General features: G+C 33.2%; 1 protein-coding gene across 8 annotated transcripts in view; it reads left to right on the top strand.

Annotated features, from left to right (window-relative positions):
- Positions 1-21,692, top strand: part of NBEA (neurobeachin) — a 683,574-nt gene that overhangs the window by 242,522 nt on the left and 419,360 nt on the right. For 7 of the 8 annotated variants that reach the window (XM_042952224.1, XM_042952367.1, XM_042952503.1 and 4 more), the window contains 2 exons: positions 8,503-8,941; positions 20,087-20,241. In XM_042952224.1, coding sequence (XP_042808158.1) covers positions 8,503-8,941; positions 20,087-20,241 — 594 coding nt within the window. The remainder of the gene's footprint in view (positions 1-8,502; positions 8,942-20,086; positions 20,242-21,692) is intronic. The other variant, XM_042952435.1, reaches the window with a different exon arrangement.

Below are 21,692 nucleotides of genomic sequence, written 5' to 3' on the forward strand. Positions count from 1 at the left end.
TTCCAAAGGACCATATAGATTTTCATACTTTAAAGAGCTGCTGCCTGAGGGTCTGTCATCTAATTAACCTGAATCTGGGTCCTCCTGTTAGGGATACTGGCAGATCTAAGCCCATGTCAACCACTGGGAGCTATTAAAATATAATAGGCTGCTTGGACAAGTGCTGAGGTTTGAGAGACTACAGAGAGCCAGGGCTCTTTGAGTGGAATGGCAAGATATCTCCTATAGGAGCCCACTCTTTCAAGCCTGGGAGAGGTGGTTGTTTCATCTAATGCATAGAAACCAAGACAGAGAGGCAAGCAAAATGAAAAAAAACAGAGGAATATGTTCCAAATCAAAGAAAAAGTTAAACCTCAGAAACAATGAAATATAGATAAGTTAATTTACCTGATAAAGAGTTAAAAATAATGGTTATAAAGATGCTCATTGAACTGGGAAGAAGAATATGTGAAGACAGTAAGAACTTCAACAAAGAGATGGGAAAAATGAAGAAAAACCAATTAGAAGTTATAGAGCTGAAAAAAAAATAAGTGAAAAATTAGATTGGTTCAACAGATTAGATGAAGCAAAAGAAAAGTCAACTCAAAGAGAAAGTAATAGAACTAATAGAATCTGAACAGCAAAACATTAAAAAACAAAAACAAACAAAACAAAAACAGTGAACAGGGCACCTGGGTGGCTCAGTCAGTTAAGCGTGCGACTTTGGCTCAGGTCATAATCTCATGGTTTTTGAGTTCAAGCCCTGTGTTGCACTCTGTGCTGACAGCTCAGAGCCTGGAGCCTGCTTTGGATTCTGTCTCTCTCTCTCTCTCTCTCTCTCTGCCACTTCCCCACTTGTGCTGTCTCTATCTCTCATAAATAAGTAAAACTTAAAAAAAAATTAAAAGTGAAGATAGTTAAAAAAAAAGTGAAGATAGTTTGAGGTTCTTAGTGGACATCAAAACACACTAACATTTACATTATAGGTATTCCAGAAGGAGAAGAGAGAACGAAATCTTATTTGAAGAAGTAATGGCTGAAAACTTCCCTAACCTGGGGAAGGGAAAATATATCTAGATGTATTAATTTTGAGATGTCTGTGGAAATCTTCTAAGTCTTTGGAAAGCTGAATCAAGGAAGGAGAGTAAAGATGACAGACTGACAAGTTTCTTAATCCTTACGGCCTACTTAAGATCTATGTTTTTCAAGTGAAACCCCTGCAATTCTGAAAGCAGAATTATTTTTTTCCAAGACAACATGGAAAGCTAGTAGGTTGTAGAGGCAGAATTGGAACTTTGATCGGTTTGATTGCATTACCATGATCTTTCAATTATGACATACTCCCTTCAGAAAGGAGGGAGAAATAACCAAAGCAGCTTAAGGGCTAGAAATATAAGGGGATATGGGTTGAGAAGTTGTTCTCTTAGGTTAAGAGATATTGCTCTGTAAATAGAGAGGCCAGAGCTAGGAAAGGTGGACAGAAGTTGAAGATGAAGGGTAGCTGGATGGCTCAGTCGGTTAAGCATCCAACTCTTGATTTCACCTTATGTATTGAACTCAAAAGTTCGTGGGATTGAGCCCTGCATGGAGCCCAACAGCGGTCAACAGAGAGCCTGCTTGGGATTCTGTCTCTCCTCTCTCTGCCTCTACCCTCCCCCCCCCACTTTGTCTCTCTCAAAATAAATAAAGAAGTTGAAGATGCATAAAGAGAATAACTGATAGATGGCTTGGCTCTATATTTTCTTTTGGGATATGGTGATGATGATGGTAATGATCATTAACAGTAAAATCAATAATGGCAGCAGCAAGGTACAAAAGTTTATGGTAAGGTTACTCCATGCCAGGTGCTATTCATAAATTATGTTCTTTAGTCATCACAACAATATAATATATAATGTGTACTTTATAATGTATGTACTATCATTATGCCAATTTTACAGATAAAAGAATGAAGCTTAGAAAGCTTAAATGGTTCCTCAGATATCACAAAGCTAGTAAGGGGTAAATAAGTCTTCACTGAAAGGCAAACAGACTTAATTTCAAAGCCTGAACTCTTAATCATGTATAAGTTGCAAATGTGGTTTATCTGATAGATATTAACAGAATTACACTATATTTGGTTGTTTCTGTTTTTCTGCAGCTGAAGACGTTCTTGGCATATATGTTGTCATTTATTATTAGTGCCAATGGTTGCCTCCGTAACACTATGGAAATGCATGATGTATTTTAATAGGAAAGTGGTGTTTTTTTTTCCTTTGAAAAGAAGAGTTAAAAGTACAGACACAAAGTAGGGAAAGGAAAAGGAAAATATATGTATATGAGTATAATTGATAATTTATTTACAATGTGCAAATTGGAATTGTGAACATCACTTAGAAGTAGGACTTCTGAAAGAGTGGAGTAAGGACGTCCAAAGAACTGCTCCTCCAAAAAGCAAAGAGAACACTGGGAACAATTGTCAAAATCATCCGTTCCACTTCTCTGGAAAGTAATCGAAGGCTTGCACCAATTCAGAGAGTGCTAATTGAAGAAAAACTCCAAAATTTTTATGAGAATAGTGAGCTTTTTGGTGATTTATCTTGCCCTGTTGCCCTCCAGTTTTTGTCAGCTCTGTGATAGCCTTGAAAATCAGCATCCAGACAACTGTCGTAGCTCTGAAAACCAGCAGCCTAGTAGCACTGGAAGGAGGCTAGTTATGTTGGGAGTTTTCAGGAAGTCCCATCCTGGAGCACTATACTATCTGGCAGCTCCCTGGTAAAGCTCCGATGAGCTTGTCACTATTTAACCTGATTACAGCTTGCTCAATGAGAAAAGCCCTAGATATTTTTTGAAATAATCAGCAGCATTTTTTTTTTTTTTGTAATATAGCAAGTGCTCAAGGTGGCAGTACTAGTTGGGAAAATAAGAACCTTACCAAAAAGCTTAAAAGGAAGTCCTGAAAATGAGATATTCTTACTCTGGGGCCTGTATTCAGGTCCAGGAAAGACCTGAGAAGGCCCCAGTCACTCACCTCTGGCTAACCTTGAAGGCTCTGTGCAAGCAAGAAATGAAGACCAAGGGAGAGTTTAAAATAGAATTGTTGGAAGCATGCCCTACCACACACCCAAAGCTTCTGGCAAAGAGCAGAAGACATACTGGTGCAAGATATTTAAGGCACTCTCTGTCTAATCATTACCAGATCACTAAGCTAACTGAACAGAAATATAGAATATAGATTTTATGAAATCTGTTCAGGCAAGTCAACAAACAGAACAGTGATCCCTATAGGAAGGGTCTTATTTTCAAGATTTCCACATTAAATTATTGAACATATTCAGTTTTCAACAAAAAATTTTTGAAACTTGTAAAGAAAAAGGAAAGCATGGCAAATACACAGGGGAAAAAAGCAGTCCATAGAATTGCCTTTGAGGAAGACTTGATGTTGGACTGATTAGACAAATCTTTTAAACCAGCCATTATACATATGCAATTAAAGGAACACTTTTCTAAAGAATTAGAAGTATGAAGGTGATGTCTCACCAAAGGAAGACATCAATAAATATTATAGGAAAGAAATAAATAGCAAATCTTAAGTTGTAAATTGTAATAACTAAAATAAAAATTCATTAGAGGGATTCAGCAGAAGATTTAGGTTGGCAGAGGAAAGAATCAGCATACTTGAAGACAGGACAATTTCTGTTCTCTCACATTGAGGAACAGAATGAGGAGCAGAATGAAGAAAGGTTGGAGGGCCTCAGATACCTGTGAGACACCATCAAGTGAAGCAACATACAATTAATGGGAGTCTTAGAGGAGAGGGGAGGAGACAGAAATAGGAAGAAAAAAATTTAAAGAAATAATGGCCTGAAAATTTTCCAAATTTGATGAAAATCAGTAGTATGCACAAAGAGCTTAATGCACTCCAAGTAAGATAAACTCAAACAGATCGATACATCACTGTCAAAACATCAGTTAGAAGTATCTTCCTGGCTCCTGTTTCTTTGGAACTATAATTTTGCCTGTTATGGGTATATTCATTGGTAATATGGATTCTTAAAGTTGTATTCTTATATGATTAGTGTAACAAACCAAAATTGAATCACATATAAAGAATTGCAAAAAATTACTTAATGCCTTGCAGTCTTTTTTTGTGTAAAATGAATAATAATGATTTTTAAATCTTTTTGTATATAGCTGGCCTTTTTCTTCCTTGGAGTTTAGGTTAATTTTTGCATAACTTGGCATTTCGGGATTTAATATGAACAAAATGTACAACGTAGTTATATGCAGTTTTTTATGTTTTATGTTAAATTACTCTAATGTGATTTAGTTTGCTTTGAGCAAACAATGTTAATATAATTTTTAGTGCTACACTAACAAGGAGCTGTGTCTTCCTTTCATGTTATTTCTCTTTTTTTAAGTTGATTTATTTTGGACAGAGAGTGTTAGCAGGGGAGGAGGGAAGGGAGAGAGAGAAAGGAAAGAGAGAGAATCCCAAGCAGGCTCTGTACTGTCAACAGAGAGTGTTAGCAGGGGAGGAGGGAAGGGAGAGAGAGAAAGGAAAGAGAGAGAGAGAGAGAGAATGAGAATCCCAAGCAGGCTCTGTACTGTCAGCCCAGGGCCGGGACATGGGGCTCAAACTCACAAAACAGATGATGACCTGAGTTGAAACCAAGAGTTGGACACTTAACTAAGTCACCCAGGTGCCTCTCATGTTGTTTCTTTATTTAAGTAGTTTGGAAAATAGCCATTTGAATAACTTAATAGGGAATACATATTGAAACACTTTATAAATCGCTCTAAAATGAAATTTTTGGAGAAAAGAATGTGATAATTGAGGTCCCCATATTAGAAATCATGTCATTTGCTGAAGTTAACCCCATATGTTTCCTAAAATTCATTAGGTTCAATGGAAAACAATAAGTAAAAGAGGCATCTGGCATCCAACCACCCATTTCAGATAAGGTTAAGAACACTCAGGCCAATCATACTTCTTGTTTGGTGTACTAACGTGGCCTCTTGCTGCAGAGACTGATAAAGAATAATTGAAAAATTACAAGTCTACTGTCATTGATCTAACCGGCGGAGATGCAATCTTTTGTACTTTCTCTGTTGTTCATGCTTAACATCCTATTGAAGTCACTTGGGTTAAATCCTCAAAGTACTTTGGTTTCCCAGAGAAGCATTCTAGAAATGCATAAGCTGTCTAAGTAGAAGTTGATGTTATCAACTAAGAGCATGCTCTGTAAAAGATGTTAATGCATAATTGGAAATTAAAATAGGCTTTTTCACTACTAAATCTGCTTTATACAGTTTATTTATTTTAATGGAATTCTTATTGAAATATCAAAATTACTGCTTCATTTTTAAACCATTAGTTTATCAGACACAGTAAAAAAATTATTACTGTGTAAATATTTTGGTGAGTCATTTGAAAATATTTAAATATTCAATTTTTTAAATGTTTACTTATCTTTAAGGGAGAGATCTCAAGTGGGGGAGGGGCAGAAAGAGAGGGTGACAGAGGATCTGAAGTGGGCTCCATGCTGACATCAGCAAGCTGGATGCAGGACTTGAACCCACAAACCCTGAGATCATGACCTGAGCTGAAGTTGGATGCTCAACTGACTGAGCCACCCAGGCACCTCTCAATATTCAGTTTTAGTAAACTTAACTGTGTTTTGTAATGGAGAGGTCAACATTTATATTTGAGTACCAAATATCTATTTAGTGAGTTATAGATTTTCATTGTTCCTTGAGAGTCAGTTCAACAGAAAGGCAAAAATTGCATAGTTGGTGGAAAAATCTTTTAAATGATATCTTGTAGACACTAAGTCTAAGACTTTATCTACTTACATATTTTGTTTGTAGCAAAATGCTTGTATTTCAAGTTCATATAACTTGAGAAGTTTACATTTTTGTGTAGCTCTTAATATAAAACACACCATAAATAAAGGTACTGAGACATCACATTATGATAAACTCAGACTCTAAGCTAAACCTATAAAGTAGGTAAATTCAAACTAAGAACTAGACTTGACTATCTGCCTTTTGAGAATTAAATTCTGGAAGAAGCTCATGCTGGTAACCATGCCACTGTGATTTATTGTTAATGTTAGAGTTCTTATTTTGTTTCTGCATTTACATTTTCTGTCCTGTTGCCATAGAGACTTCACTACTACTATTTAATTTTCTGATTTTTCTGCCACAATTGTTTTCACTGCCAAATATATAATCTATAGATGCAAATGTGAATTAAATAAATTCAGTAGTACATCTAATAGTAACTTCCTTAGCAGTTGTTTTCTCATTTTTTATTCCTAGGTTTTTTTCATGAAGTTTTAAAGTTTCAATTATCATTTTAGTTTGAGTAATCCCAAAATATATGGCTATATTTCTTTTTACCTAACGGGTATAAATATTTCAGAGATTCTGTATTCAATTGATTTCAATATTTATTAAATTTCTGAACGAATTTGCTAATCCTTTGCTTCCTTCCTCACTTAGTGACATTCTCCATTCTTCTTTTTCTTAAACTAGGTATTCCAGAAGCATCTTTGTTCTCTCCCTTCTTTCTTATTCTCAATGCTATTATTCTGATTTAAGTCTTAATTTTCTGTCACAGAGTTTTATTAAAAAAAGATGCCAAACTCTAACCTTACTTCTTACCTTTTCCTTCTCCAGTGCTTTGCCAATAGTATTATTAAAATTATATTTCTTCTCAAAACTTTCATGTAGTTATCTTAAATTTTTAGTCTTGTAACAAAAAAGAGTAGGTCTACACTGTTTTTCATGTTGGTCATCCAGTTTTTGAATATTATTGTCATGTTCGACTGATTAGTCTTTTCTTCTTTAAATTCAGACTCCTTTGACCAAACAAATAAGCCTATTTAATAAATATGAGGGAAACTACAATAAAACACTGAAATGTGAGAGATGTACATTTTTAGGCAATTTAAATGAATATTATATATTAAGTTGAATAACATGAAGATGTTATATTTATAAAGTAATGCACATATCTAATACAATTTGAATAAAAAAGGCATTTTCTTTCTTTTGAAAACTTGACAAAATTATTCTGAAATCTGGAAAAATCAATAAATTCATCTCAGTAAATGTGGATGTCATGATATTAATCTACATTTAAGAAATTAGCAAAAGTAGAGTCTAAGAATTAAGCCCTGTTGCCAGAGAAATCCCTTCACATTGTATTTTATCCTTTAGCATGTTTTCTCATTGAACAAATTAGGATCCCACCCAAAAAGTAGTATCATCAAAACGTTTCTATGTGTTTTTACAAGAGACTTCACCAAAGATTTTGTGAGATGTCTTATTGAAATCAAAATAGCCTGTTCCCTGTCGGGCATTCTCCTGATTTTCTGTTCTTAAATAATCTTTCAAAACACAGAAACAAACAACCAAAACAACAAAACTCTAAGGGCAGTTTTATAGAATTTACAGATGTTCATTTTGAAGAGATCTTAGAAATAGTTAGTCTGCCCTTCTTATTTTACAATGAATAAACTTATAAATATAAGTCTGAGTAATACAAGTAGCCAACAATTTACTAAGTATCTACTTTATATGGGAACTGCAAATAATTTACCTATGTATCTTATTTTCTTCTTCAACATGACTTTATTAAGACCTATTATTCCTATTATACCTAGATTATATCAATTTTTCAAGGTCACCATGTAGAATTTAATAACATTTTATTATATGTGGAACTCCATTATATTAACATTTGCATAATGACATTTGATAGGCATTTAATATTTTAAAGATGGGTTTCTATTTTAATTGGTAATATCATATATGTATTTCACACCTGTATGTATTTTATCTGCTGTAGTTTTCATAAATTGAAATTTATATTTATTCACAAAAAATGAATATGAGTATTCCAAAATAATTGTTCTTAAAGGCACATATAGGCTAAATTCTTGAGGAGCATTATTTTCTTACTAAAGTATTTATCCTTTTGAAATTATTATTTGGCATACTTTTTGCTATTGACTTCAGAATTTTGGTATAATATGTGTGTGATTTTAAATATAATTTAAAAATAATATCTTCAATTGGTTTAAATATTCCAGTTAGATATTATATTATTGGTTATTGAAGTGCAAAAAGGTATACAATGACTTCATATTTTTAAAGATAACATTAGGGAAGTATAAGAATGTCTCGTCTCATTGGTAGCTAACACTGAAAGGCTGGAGGGGAATTTCATATCATTTATAAGCTGCTATAAGAAATTGTTGTGGGTACTATTTCTCTGTGCTTTTAAAGAAATCAATTTTGAAATGCCAAGTGGCTTATAAAAGAAACAGGGTTCTGCTATGCTTCTTGAACAAAATGACAGGTGTACATGGATGATATGTTTTAATCCAGTAGTTGTTATGCACCTCCATTTAGCAGATTTTTTGTCTCTCACAGGCTTTATATTCTTTATTCTAATATGTGAGAATATTTTATTAAATATGCTGGATTTTCGCTTGTGAAGCTTTTTGTTTAAGCCAGTTTCTTTTATTACAGAAACACCTGCTACATTTCCAGACACTATAAAGGAAAAAGAAACACCAACCCCTGGTGAAGATATTCAGCTAGAAAGTTCTATTCCACATACAGATTCGGGAATCGGAGAGGAGCAAGTGGCTAGCATCCTGAATGGGGCAGAATTAGAGCCCGGCACAGGCCCTGATGCCATGAGTGAGCTGTTATCCACTTTGTCATCAGAAGTGAAAAAATCACAGGAAAGCTTAACGGAGAACCCCGGTGAACTGTTGAAACCTGCACCATCCATATCTAGCATTAGTCAAACCAAAGGCATCAATGTCAAGGAAATACTGAAAAGTCTTGTGGCTGCCCCAGTCGAAATTGCAGAATGTGGCCCTGAACCTATCCCATATCCAGATCCAGCATTGAAGAGAGAAGCGCAAGCTATTCTTCCCATGCAGTTTCATTCCTTTGACAGGTAGGTACTTAACTGATTATTCACAGGATTCTAAATAAGGAAGGAATTCTAAATAAGGACTTTATTAATTGAAAACTATTAGGACGATCTTGAAAACCTTATATTTAGTAATGTAAATTCTGACTGTAAAGAATATCAAAGCGATAGGCCAACCATATTGACCTCATACATAGTAAGGCATTTAATAATACATCTCTAAAAAGGAGTTTTAATATGATAGCAGGACAGCGCATTAAATTACAAATAGGGAGGGGTGGCTGGGTGGCTCACTGGGTTAAACATCCGACTTTGGCTCAGGTCATGGGTTCACGCCCCATGTCCAGCTCTATGCTGACAGCTAGGGGCCTGGAGCCTGCTTCTGATTGATTCTGTGTCTCCCTGTCTCTCTCTGCCCCTCCCCTGCTCACACTCTGTCTCTCTCAAAAATAAATAAATATTAAAAAATTTTTTTTTAATTGCAAATAGGGAAATCCAGATTCTGATTCCATCATCAAGTGACTACACTGTATTGAGGAAGTGATTTTATCTTTTTGGACTTAATTATTTCATAGATAAAAGGTGGAAGGGATACGCCATATCTCTCCAAGGTCTAATCTGGCTCTGAAATTCCTTTATCATAGTATTGAAAACTGTAATAATTATTGGAGATTAAATAGCTTCAGGTAATAAAATTCAAATTTGAGTTTTAAATGCAAGTATATGGAAAAAATTTAAAATATTCATTATCACCTTCGTTATGTAATTTTCAGGATAAATGTAACATGGCCCATATATCTACATTCAATCATACAAGGGATTTTTAGTTGGGAACAATGAATTTTTTTTCTGTTCCACTATATATGCCATTAAAATGATAGTTCACAAGCAGGATAAAACATTTTAGAACCAAAGAATTTGTTGATGTAATTTATCCTACTATTTAATAACTCATGCAGTATTAGAAAAATATTTTAGAATGGTCATAATTACTAAGAATAGTATTTAAATTTGATACTGGGACTGATGCATATTTACATATCAGCATATAAACTAAAGAATGTGTTTACCATCTGAATTAAATTGTTTTTGATGTTAAAAACACTCCTCCCCCCCCAAATCTATATATGTGTGTGAGATGATTGGTAAACAATTGTTTTTTGTTTTAGAAAAGATCAAGTTAGGAAATCAAATGTTTCTTAAACTGGAATGTCAGAAATAAATATATAGTCAAAATATAATACCTCTTATGTATCACTTTTTCCAAAATAGCCAAAGTGCTTTGTCCAAATTTGAGATAGTAATTTTTTGGTGTTTGGGGGCAGAGGTGTGGCAGTAAAGCCATTTGCAGTTAAGACAAATTATCTTTCTCATATATAAATATAACGTAAACTTTACCTTTAAACATTTTAACCACTGTTGTATAGATATTTCTTGAAAATTTACTATGAAAATGTAAATAGCATTAGTCATCATGACACATATAAAGATGGGTAAAGACAGTGTTGTCTACATTGAAATTACAGAATAGTAAATGGAGATGAAATGTTTGCAAGAAAAATTGTCATACAAGATAAAGTGTGTTGAGTGTCAGAATTTTTCGTAAACTAAAAAAGGGGGGGCTATAAAATGTAGGAAATATTTTTTAATGGTTTGTGTTAATATTGTATTTGGATGTTCATTCATATAGTTCCTTGGATGTTCCTTATGCCATTTCATATTGATATCCTCCATTTTGCCTATTTAGTTTATGTTCCCAGGTTATATAGTGTATGTGTGTTTATGAGTATATGTAAACGTATGCATGTAAGTATCTGTACTTGTATACATCTATAAAATTGTTATAACTTAATTTAGGGTTATAAAAATTTTGTGTTCCGCTTTTAAATTATATATTTAAATTTTCTTAAAATACAAAACAGGAAGTACAGAGAATTATTGTGATTTGCATAAGAGAATCCAATGAAATAAAAATTAATTTAAATATTTTTGTTTTAATTTGGATTGTTGTTACAACAGTTTTTTCATTAAAACTTAACAGAGCTATCACTTGAGTGCCAATATTCTCAGCTACTCAGAATTTATTACACTTTTGTGAGTATGGCTTTAAAAAAATAGAACTTTCCATTTGTTCTTGGTAGCATTTGTACAGAGTGCAATGGGAGTGGAATCATTATTCTAAATTGCATAAGTAGAAATGAAATTGAGGCACACAAAGCATATTTCAATTCTTTTTAGGAAAAGGGTCTCTAGTGTAGTTAATATATGCAGTAGCTCAAGTACTATCAAATGTAAATGATGAGGTGATATTGATGAAAGGAGGGGATTGAGGTCTCAGGGGGCGCTGATGACGGATTGAACAGAAGCGGCCTTGCACTGCACGTAACTCAAGTCTGTCGTCTTCACTGCTCAAAGCCATAATGGGAGGTGGCAGTCTGAAATGAGTTGCCACGGCAAAGAGTATTATTTTTGAAATGCTTTCACACAAATCACTAGGCCCTGCATACAACTTAGTTTCATGCTTTAATGTCATCAGGAGGCACAAATTGGTGTGTCTAATTGTTTGCCACCTGCCAGCAAAATGAGCTGCCAGCCAGCCAGACGGGTTTGATTGTCTGTCAGCCATTCAATAGATTGAGAGTGACAACATCAAAAATTTTACTTCAAACTCTAGAGCTTTGAGCAGCTTTTCAGAGACATCATCCCCACAAGTGCTTCTGGACAACTGCATTTTTCAATTATATTTCCAATATATTGCTACCATTTGCCTTATCTGTCTTAAGGTACCTATAATTATATTATGAAGTATATAAACATATTTCTGAAGCACTAAAGTCTGAAATCCAAGTTATAACATGTCTTTTAACATCAGATTGAATTCCTTGAAAATAGGATCCAAGATGACAGGCCTTAGAAGCAAAGTCCTGAATACTACCAGTTTCAAACACAGAATTATCATGGGTCTTACCCTACCAATAATGTGTTTTTCATTTTTATCTTTAGTTGGAAAATAGCTATAGACTCAGTTGCTCGTTTCTTTGTAACTAGATCATACTTCCTAATAACACTGTGTAATCCCAGTGGAGATCACCTAGGATTTTACTTTTGTTAGCCAATAGTTTTTTGTTTTATTGCAAACATGCTAACAATGTATTCTTTATACTCATTCTATACTGTAAATTTGAGAATAGCTTCCTAAAACTGATGTAATTTGAGTTATATTAACTTATGTTCCGCATGGGGTGTTTCTCCCCACTTGGGATGTAGCATTTATGAATTTCAGTTGTGAATTTTATACTATTGTTTTCTTTAGGTAGATTTACAACATCAAATTTTAGAAACATTTAGATTTACCTAACATAAAACATTTTCTGTCAGTATTATTTTACCAGATTGTATTATGAAATATTATATAAATATTCTTATCTATGTATCTGGAAAGTGCTGATTCTTTTTCTCTCATTTCTTCCAGTCATCATCTGTGCAGATTTACGTATATGTCGGATTATACACTTGAGTGGCCCTAGCAAATGTGTATCTATGAATTGTAAAGCACTAAAACTGCTAGAGATTCTCTAGTACTGTTTTATAGTGAAGAAATACTATGTATATGGAGGAAATACGGTTATGAAATGACAACATTATCATGGTTTTATTTCTAACAGAAGCGCTTTAATAATCATAGAACACACAAGTCAAGTTACAAAGTTCTCCAACAATAGTGTCTCTTTTGATAGATCTAAATATAGATCTGTAGTCATAAAACATTCTAGCTGAGCTATATTTCTTCCGCATTAGTACCTGTGTAACTTTTAGGTTGGGGTAATGCTTTTCTCTAAAACCACCAATTAAGCTTTATTCTATCTTTTATGTTAAAATGTAATTTTGTATATCCACATGATTTTAATCTTTTGAGAACTTAGTGTATATCTGTGATTTAGATCAGTCTTAATTCCCCAGGGATTTCTAAGATTATTTTTCCCCCTCTAAGTTGGACAAAAGACACACACACACACACACACACACACACACACACACACACACAGAAAGGCAGAGGAAATATGCTTCTCCATACATTTTAACTGTTAACTATGTTTTAGAAAATTGTTTTATGCCTAGGATATCACATAAAACTTACAATTGTATTACTTCCCTAACAAACATTGATCTTACATGTTTACATTTCATCCCTTTTGATTGTATAATCCCACTTATGTTTGAATTACTAGGTTGGGTAAGTTTGGGGAAACGAGTCTGTATATTCTCTCCCTAGAACTTTCAGTTTCCTTGCTTTCAAGCGTTTTATTCTCTGAAAAAGAAAATCTCTAAAATACAAATTAAAAAAAGCAAGATCGGTAGCCTTCATATTATTAAACCTAAAGTACAAGGTGAGGCCAGCTATTTTCTCGCTAGCTTTTTAAAATTAACATTTTTAACATTAGTGCTAAAGCTGACAGTTTAGGAAAGATAATAAAAAATATGTTTGCTAGACATGATGGGATCTTCCTAAATTGGTTTAAATTTATAAGAAATTGTAATCACTGCTGAGGACTTCAATTTCTGTTCCTATAGTCTCCTAATTTTTGTGAAGTGTTTTGCTTGTATCACTTAAAAGATGAACAAGTAATTTTAAGCCAAATTGATTAAAAGTCTGCCAGCCTTTGCATTTTGAAGTTTCTGTGTTATCTAGCTACTGAAATTCCAGCTTTTATTATTCTCCAAGTGTCCTGGGTATGTTATTTTAAGGCCAAGTGATAGAAGATGCAGTTTTGACCGAGCATGATTATATCCTAGTATCCCCAATGTTGTTGCTTTTGTCTCCCCTGGCATTTACACAGACAATTCAGTGAACTGAAAAAAGTATCTCTCTTTAAAGGGTAGGTTAATGGAATACTCAATTATTTCTTATACACATTTTTTTCATTGGAATTCTAAATATTTTACACAATAGAGGCATATAAAGCATGAAAATATCATAGCAGTAACCTTGTGATTTCTGATGAGCTACAGTAAATTGTAATATTGCCTTAAAATCAGTAGTAAATTGTTTTTTTCCTAAGCTTCAGCTTTCTCTTTCAAGATAAATGTTTAACATTTATATAAGCCTTGTTAGGGAAGAGTGTTAATCTTAAAATTAGGGAAACTGGGTATTAATAATCAATCTGTTTGTAATTAGTTGTGTGATGTGACTTTTATTCTCTTTGGTTCTCTGGGACTCAGTTTCTCAGCATGTAAAATGATGCTTTATTTCTTTGAAAAATCCCATAAATTTCCAAAATCCTATAATAAATGATGACCTTGTAATAGTCTCACAAAAAGTAGCAGGTACTTATTGTTGACTTTGGTTAAAGACTTGAATCCTAGAAAAGATAGGACATGTCCATTCCCAAAGCTGTCACCTCACTTTAGGCCCTCAGTATCTCTCAAGTGGATTCTTTCTCTTACCGCCTAACCAGCCTCACGATATCCAGGTGCCCTTCCGCCTTTCCAATGTATTTTCCACAATTATGCCAGACTCAGTTTCCTTAAATGAAAAACTGACTAAAAATTCTGAAATAATTTTTACTTATCACAAAATAAAAGGTGAACTTCTTAGTTTGGAATGTCCTCACATTTTACTAGTCATAAGATCTGTTTTTTAGTCTGCTTAGTCTACTATGTTTTTTCCTATCTCTTTGCCTCACTAAAGTTTTACTATTGAATTTTTCTCCTCTTGGCTAATTCCCATTGATACTTTTAGCTTCAGCTCACTGTTCCATGATAATGCACATACTTTAGTTCCTGAAAGATCCTGTGCATAACTGATCAGGGCAACTAATGAAATATATTGCACAGTTGATTTGTTGGTTTCTTGTATTTCCTCCAAGTATCTCTAAGGCATGGGTTATGTCTTACTTTCTTTTTATGCTTCAAACTTGTCAGTGAAGTATTCCTTTAACCTGTCAGTGCTCAGTAAGTGTAAAAGAGAAGGGAAAGGGAGCAGAAGAAAGAAAGGGATCCTTGTAGGGTGCCACACAAATGATTATAAAACCAATTTGCCTTGATGAGTCACTGTTGAAAATCCCTTATCTTCACTATGTCACTTTATACATAAGATACATTTTGAAGTATACTGATAAGGTAGTAACCTTTTTACAAAATTCACAGAACGGATTAATGGGTACCCCAAGATTCTGTTCTTGAACTATTTCTCCTATCCATTTGCACTCATTTCTTTGGTGACTTCATTCACTTTCCTGGCATTAAATAGAATATGCGCTGATGATTCTGAAATTTATGTCTCACCCTAGTCCTCTCTCCTAAACTAGAGACTTAGCTCTCCAGTTGCTTATTCAGCATCACTATTTGGGTGATTAATAACTGCTCCAACCGTATTTGTCCCTATCTTAGCTAATGGCAGCTCTTCCCTTCATGTTGCTTAAGGAAAAAAACTCTTTACATCATCTTTGACTTTTCTCTCACACCCAATCCAGTCTTCTGCAAATCCTGTTTGCTCTGCTTTCTTAATATAGTCAAAATTTGCTTTTTCACCACTTTAATTTTGCCATTCTGATCCTAACTACCATCATTTCTTGCTTGATTATTATAGTAAACCCCTAAGTAAGTCTTCCTCCACTTGCCACTCCCTTTCAGTTTATTCTCAAGACAACAGCCAGGATGGTCCTGCTTAATCTAAGATCATATTTTTTCCTTGTTCGTAAGCTTTCAAAGGCTTCTGATCCCACTCTGAGAAAACCCTGATGTCTTTACAATGGACTACAGGGACCCATGATCTGAGCCCCTTTTACTTCTCTAGTCTCATCTCTTAATAAGTCTCCACATCTTCTAGATTCATACTAGCCTTCTTCCTGCCCTCTTTGCCTGTGACACTTTTATTCTCTTCCCTGAATGTCTTCATAGTTTGCTCCTTCCCCCTTCAGTGTTTCCTGAAATGCTACTTTATTTAGTGAGTCCTTTCTTAGCCACCCTTCTAGTAATTCTCCTTATTTCTGTCTATGTTTTATTGTTTTCACAGCATATACTGTATACTATATTTCCCATATACTATATTTACTCCCATATACTATATTTACTCATTCATGTTATTGTATCTTCTCTCTCTCCCTGTTGGAATGTAAGTTCCATGAAGGCAGAGATTTTGTCTCTTCTATATATCACTATATCTAAGAATTTAGAACCACCTCTCATGCATCATAGTGCTCAATACAATAAATATTTGTTTAATGAAAGAATGAATGAATCGTAGGTCACACCCCCAAATCTTTGCATTTGGGATAGGATGAATTCAAAGACAGAAAAATGTATACTTATATGTGTTATATATCACTCAATGTATTACAAAACATAGTTAACCCCTCAATGGAATATTTTGTTGAAGTGAGTTAGATTGAATAATTTCTTGGCTTGTGCTATTTTGATGATAACCTTTACAATCTTGGAATATGTGTGAGTTTTATGTAGTACAAAAAAATCATCTACTTTATAGTTTGAAGTCTTAAGGTATGGAACAGAAATGTGAAATTGTGTGGAAAAACATGGAAAGAATTTTCTTAAGATAGAAAAATGCAGTTGGTAAAGTGTGTGTAGTACAGAGGATTGTAAGTATGCATCTGTGTGAATAGCAGATCTAGAAGGAAAGTGGAATATGTTAATAGTTTAGATTAATAGCTCTTGACTCTAGGTGGCTATATTTTTGAAATACAGGTAAGAATTATATGTTCACCCTATAAAAAGGGTATGCACTTCAAATTTTGTGTCTATTTAGGGTATGTATTCAGGTACCCGTTAGATTCAAAATGGGTAACCCCAGTGGTTACACAGACTACTAGGGAAGCCTTTTAATGTAGGTAGAACCAGTTAACATGTTGAGTAATAATGTGATAGAAAATTTTGTAAGAGCTGAAAATGTCAATTTTCACATATAAGTAATTGCAAATATATAATATTCCAAAAAATGAATGTGTTATGAACACATTGATAAGTGTACAGTTTCAAATTATTTGTCAAAATAGATTGTTAGGACAGAGAATGGTTTGAGGTATTAAGGAATGGGTGGTGTCGATGAAGAAATTATATTAAGGATAAGAATGTACAGTACTCTGATTCTAGTAAACAATCCGGCCATTATAATCAATGGAGAAATAGTGGACTGCTTAAAGTTGTAGGCTGAGAAAGAGGAATTAGTCAAATCCAGCGTCCCACCTCTCTCAACACAGCCCTGGTGACATCATCATCCTAGTCATGAACACATCAGTAGTTGGAAATGGAAGCTCATAAAATTTCCTAGAGATTCTTCCTCCTGTTGGCCTTAAATTGATATGGAGATACATAGGTGTTTCCTCTTTTATCCTTTGCATATACACATAGGATATATATGAAATATGTATGTGTGTGTGTGTGTGTGTGTATAAAACATTCCTTCAGATTTTTAAAAATTGGTGTAATTTTTTTATACCTTTTCACTATTATTTTCTAGTTTCTCAGCCTTCCCTCACATGACTTATTTTCTAGATCTGCTGTCATCCTAACTATTCTCTTATGGACATGATGCTGTTTATCATTATTCTTGAAATATGATACCTAAAACAGCACCTAGGGTTTTGTTTATGAGGTCTGACAATCACAAAGCATATGCTTCTTTCATATTGCCTACTGTTGCTGATGCAGACCCAGACTGCATCAGCACTTTGGGGAGCCATAGCAATACTAACGATAGCTAAAATGTATCGATCACTTATGATATTTCAGGCAAAGTGCTAAATATTTTATATGTATTATATTCTTATATCTTTTTTAACAATATTATGAAGTACAAACAATCATGAGTCTCATTTTAAAGGTGAGGAGAATGGAGCATAGAGAGATTTACTTGCCTAATACCACACGGCTAGTAATTGTTGGAGGTAGAATTCTAACTCAGGTCTGTAGGTCATTAAAAAATGGGTTTTTAGTCACTCACTGTGCTACTGTATTTATATGTTGCACTAGCAGACCTCACTGTGAATGAATGGAGGCTTTTATAGTTTTCAGTTTTTTTGTAGTTTGGCATTAATGTTGTTTGCATTTTTTTACAAGCCATCACTACAGGTTGTTGAGATTAAATTTTTTTCCTTTATTCATATAACTAGTTTTTCTCAATATATTTTGAATAGTCTCAGCACTTGACAAGATGCCTATAGTAGTCTGTTGTAGAGTTTTTGCCCAAAGTTGGTAATGACCTATTAAGTGAGAATTTTTGGTAATAGCTTTCCTATGATCTACAGATCTGTCTCGCAACACTATAAACTGGCCTGTGTTTCTTATTTTATCCCCAGGGATTTTAATGAGTTGTAGAAAAAATGTATTATAGTCACTAATGACTTTTTTCAAATCAAGAATTGATTTGGATAGCCAGTGAAATAGTGCATCTCAACATTAGTTTAGGAGTTTAGAGAAGAGTTTTGATGATAAACCCAAAATACTAGTTTGTTTTTTTTTTCTATTCATAGATGAGTATAACTTGATACCTTATATGATGTAGGCAGATAATTATTTCACTTTACCCAATGGTAATAATTACTAACATCTATAAGACATCTCATACTTGAAAAACCCTTTTAAATATATTCTAATTTAATTTCCCCAGTTATAGGTAAATGGCATTCATCTTGCCATTTTTGCAATAAGAAACTGAAATTTAAAATCACACAACTTGAGAGTGATTTAGATCTCAAGACTTAGTCTTCTCGCTCCACATCCTGTATTCTTTCCATAATGTTAAACTGCTTCTCAGTGTTATAAATAAAGGCATTAGATGAGGAATGGCCAGTGAAGGAGTTGAAAACATAAAGTGTGCCTTTGGTAATTAAATACGATATAATTGAGAGTTCAAGGTTGAGTCTAATGAATTAGACTCCACCCATAAAAAGAAAAGAAGAAAAAATCCAGAAAGAGATAATGAAGAAATTTTTGACACAGTAATATTATTTAAGATTATAATACTTTTCGTCACAAAAATGTTTTAAGTACTCCTAAAATTGATAGTAATAATTCTTACAAATTTAGATTTTTGACATTGAAGAAATCCTTAAAGACATCAACATAAGTGTTTCTATGAAAAAAAAGTTATTAAGGAAATTTAAGCCATAGACTTACTAGAGAATGAGCCATTGATATAATTTCTTTTAAGTAGAGATTTTTAATGGGAAAATTAAAAAAAATAAATGTATATAGGTACATTAAAAAGAACTGGTTTAGATTGAAGAATTTTGTACTGTCAATCACAAGCTATCAAAGCATTACATTTGAGCTGACAACATCTTATACATCCACTTTCTAGATGAAAAGTTCAATGATGGTTGAGTAACCCTGGTAAGTATTTTTTCTATGAAACCTCAGTGCTATAAACTTTGAGAAGAATGAAGTTTCACTACTTGGAAATAAAGATATTTATTTTGCTAGATAGTTTATCTTTTTAAATGACTGTTATTTATTATTTAAGGTTAACACAATGTCAAGTTCAGAAATTTTTTTGTGAAATTCATCTAAATATGCTAAATAAACATGGGAAACTCCTGTGTTCAAAATGTCAAGGCCTAAAAGATCTCTAACTGAGTGTCTTATGTATCATCTTAGTTCCTTTTCATTATAACAACTGTGAAAAACAACTAAGTTTTTTTCAGAAAAATAAAGTATAATTTTACTATGCCGTTAGATGTTACTCAGTATTCCTTGGTTCATTTTTAGGTTTACTAGGAAGAAGCTTCAGAATTTGGCTTTCAGAATGTTTTTTATGTTTTTATGACAACTTTACACATGGAGAATATAGTACAGATAAGAAGGATATTTTATGCATATTTTCCAAAAAAAACCCTGCGTATGCAAGATATTCTAACTTGAGCACACATTTTTCTAGTTTTTCCAGATTCATGATTATAGCCAATGCCATCTTAAGAAAGGTTTGCAAACTCCAGGTTCTACATAAATATTTGCCAAATGAATAAGAGTCAACACACTTCACAGTATGTCCTAATGTTCATAACCTTTTCGCCATTGAAATTGGGCTCAGAAGTTAAAGAAAAAGAAAGAAAAGACAATTGAATGGTGACGATATATATAATCTGCCACAGCAAGTTTGGATTTCATCCTAAGCGTTGTGTTTGTTATTTTCCATCACTTCTTTCTTTGCAGGAGTGTCGTGGTGCCTGTTAAGAAACCACCTCCCGGTAGTTTGGCTGTAACCACTGTGGGAGCCACTGCTGCTGGAAGTGGGCTGACGACAGGCAGTACCTCCAATATATTTGCTGCTACTGGAGCTACACCAAAAAGTATGATTAATACAACAGGTATTGTCCTTATATACTTTTGTGATACCTCATCTTTTTCTTTCTGTTTTCTAGATCTTCATTTTTCTGCTTATTTGATCTTAAAAAATTAAAATACCCTGATCATTTAAGATAATCCTAGTCTTTAAGAAGGTTCTACTTTTTGTTACTACCTTTCAGAATTTGTACTTCTAAGACATATTTTTTAGTGGTCATTTTAGAGGGCACTGTTGGTTTTTGTTTTGAGTCTTCTCAAAACACAGTGCTATTTACTTTCAAAGTTAAATCAGATTGGTCAAAGATATTTGGGGAGCAAAACCAAAAGATGATTTGAATACTGAAGTTTGATATGTAAAAATTAGTAAATGTATCAAGAAGATCACTAAATATGTTGGTAACAGAAAATAAATTTAGTGACGTTTACTGGTTGAATCCTAATGTATATTTTTTGCTAAATTCTCTAAGGAAAGGCAGAGCTCCCCGAAGAACCTTGATGATATGCAAGAACCTCAACTTGATGGGGAAAAAATGCATGTGAATAAGAAACATTATTTGACATTGAGTTAATTTATATTCTTAGAATACAGTTGTATGCAATTCATTGTCCAACATTTTCCTAATGATTCTAGGAACAGAAAATTCCAAATCACTACAAATTTTAAAAGCCTGCCTAAAATAACCTTTTTTTTTTGTAAATTTCCATAAATGTTCCTGTTGATTATTAGCTAAATAAATCCTTACCCAAATCTTTGTGATTCCATTTTAGGTATTTATACAACGCAAGATGATCCCTGACTTTTCTTCCCTGACTATAGTAGCCTTCTCTTCTCCAAACTGTATAGCTTTGAACTTCTCCATCTATTATCATTACTTAGATTCTTCCCATTTTATTAATTTCATAGCTCTTCTATGTGCTTTCTGTATTTATCTTGTTTATCATACCACCTGAGTCTGACATATCATGAACAACACATTTATGGGGTTGTAGTAAGTAGAATGTACTCTATAGCATATTTATATTAGCAAATAAACATTATTAGTGGCATTGTATTAAAGAACTTAACATCTTTGATTTATCTATAAGTAAATATATATATAAAGTTTTTCTATACATTTTATAATCTTATTCTTTATACTAATTCTGCTTTCTAGAAATATGAAGAAACATTTTTCTTTTACCAAAATATACATCAAAAAAAGGGTTGAAATTTTTTAAATATGCCAGTGTAGTAGAAAGAAATCTACATTTGGTGTCTATTGAATAGGTCCTTATTTTTAAGAGATAGGTTAAAGGAAAATTAAATTACTTACTTTTTTGTGTGAAACAAGTTATGATATTTTATTATAATGTCTATTTTGTGAATTAATAGATGTTGGAAATGATGGTAGAAAAAGTTTAGTGATAGCATGAAGTGTATAATATTACAATGGAAAATAAAATGTAAGTAATTAAACATTCTCCTCGGAAATAT

The sequence above is a fragment of the Panthera leo genome, chromosome A1, assembly GCF_018350215.1.
Source record: "Panthera leo isolate Ple1 chromosome A1, P.leo_Ple1_pat1.1, whole genome shotgun sequence".
NCBI lineage: Eukaryota > Metazoa > Chordata > Mammalia > Carnivora > Felidae > Panthera > Panthera leo.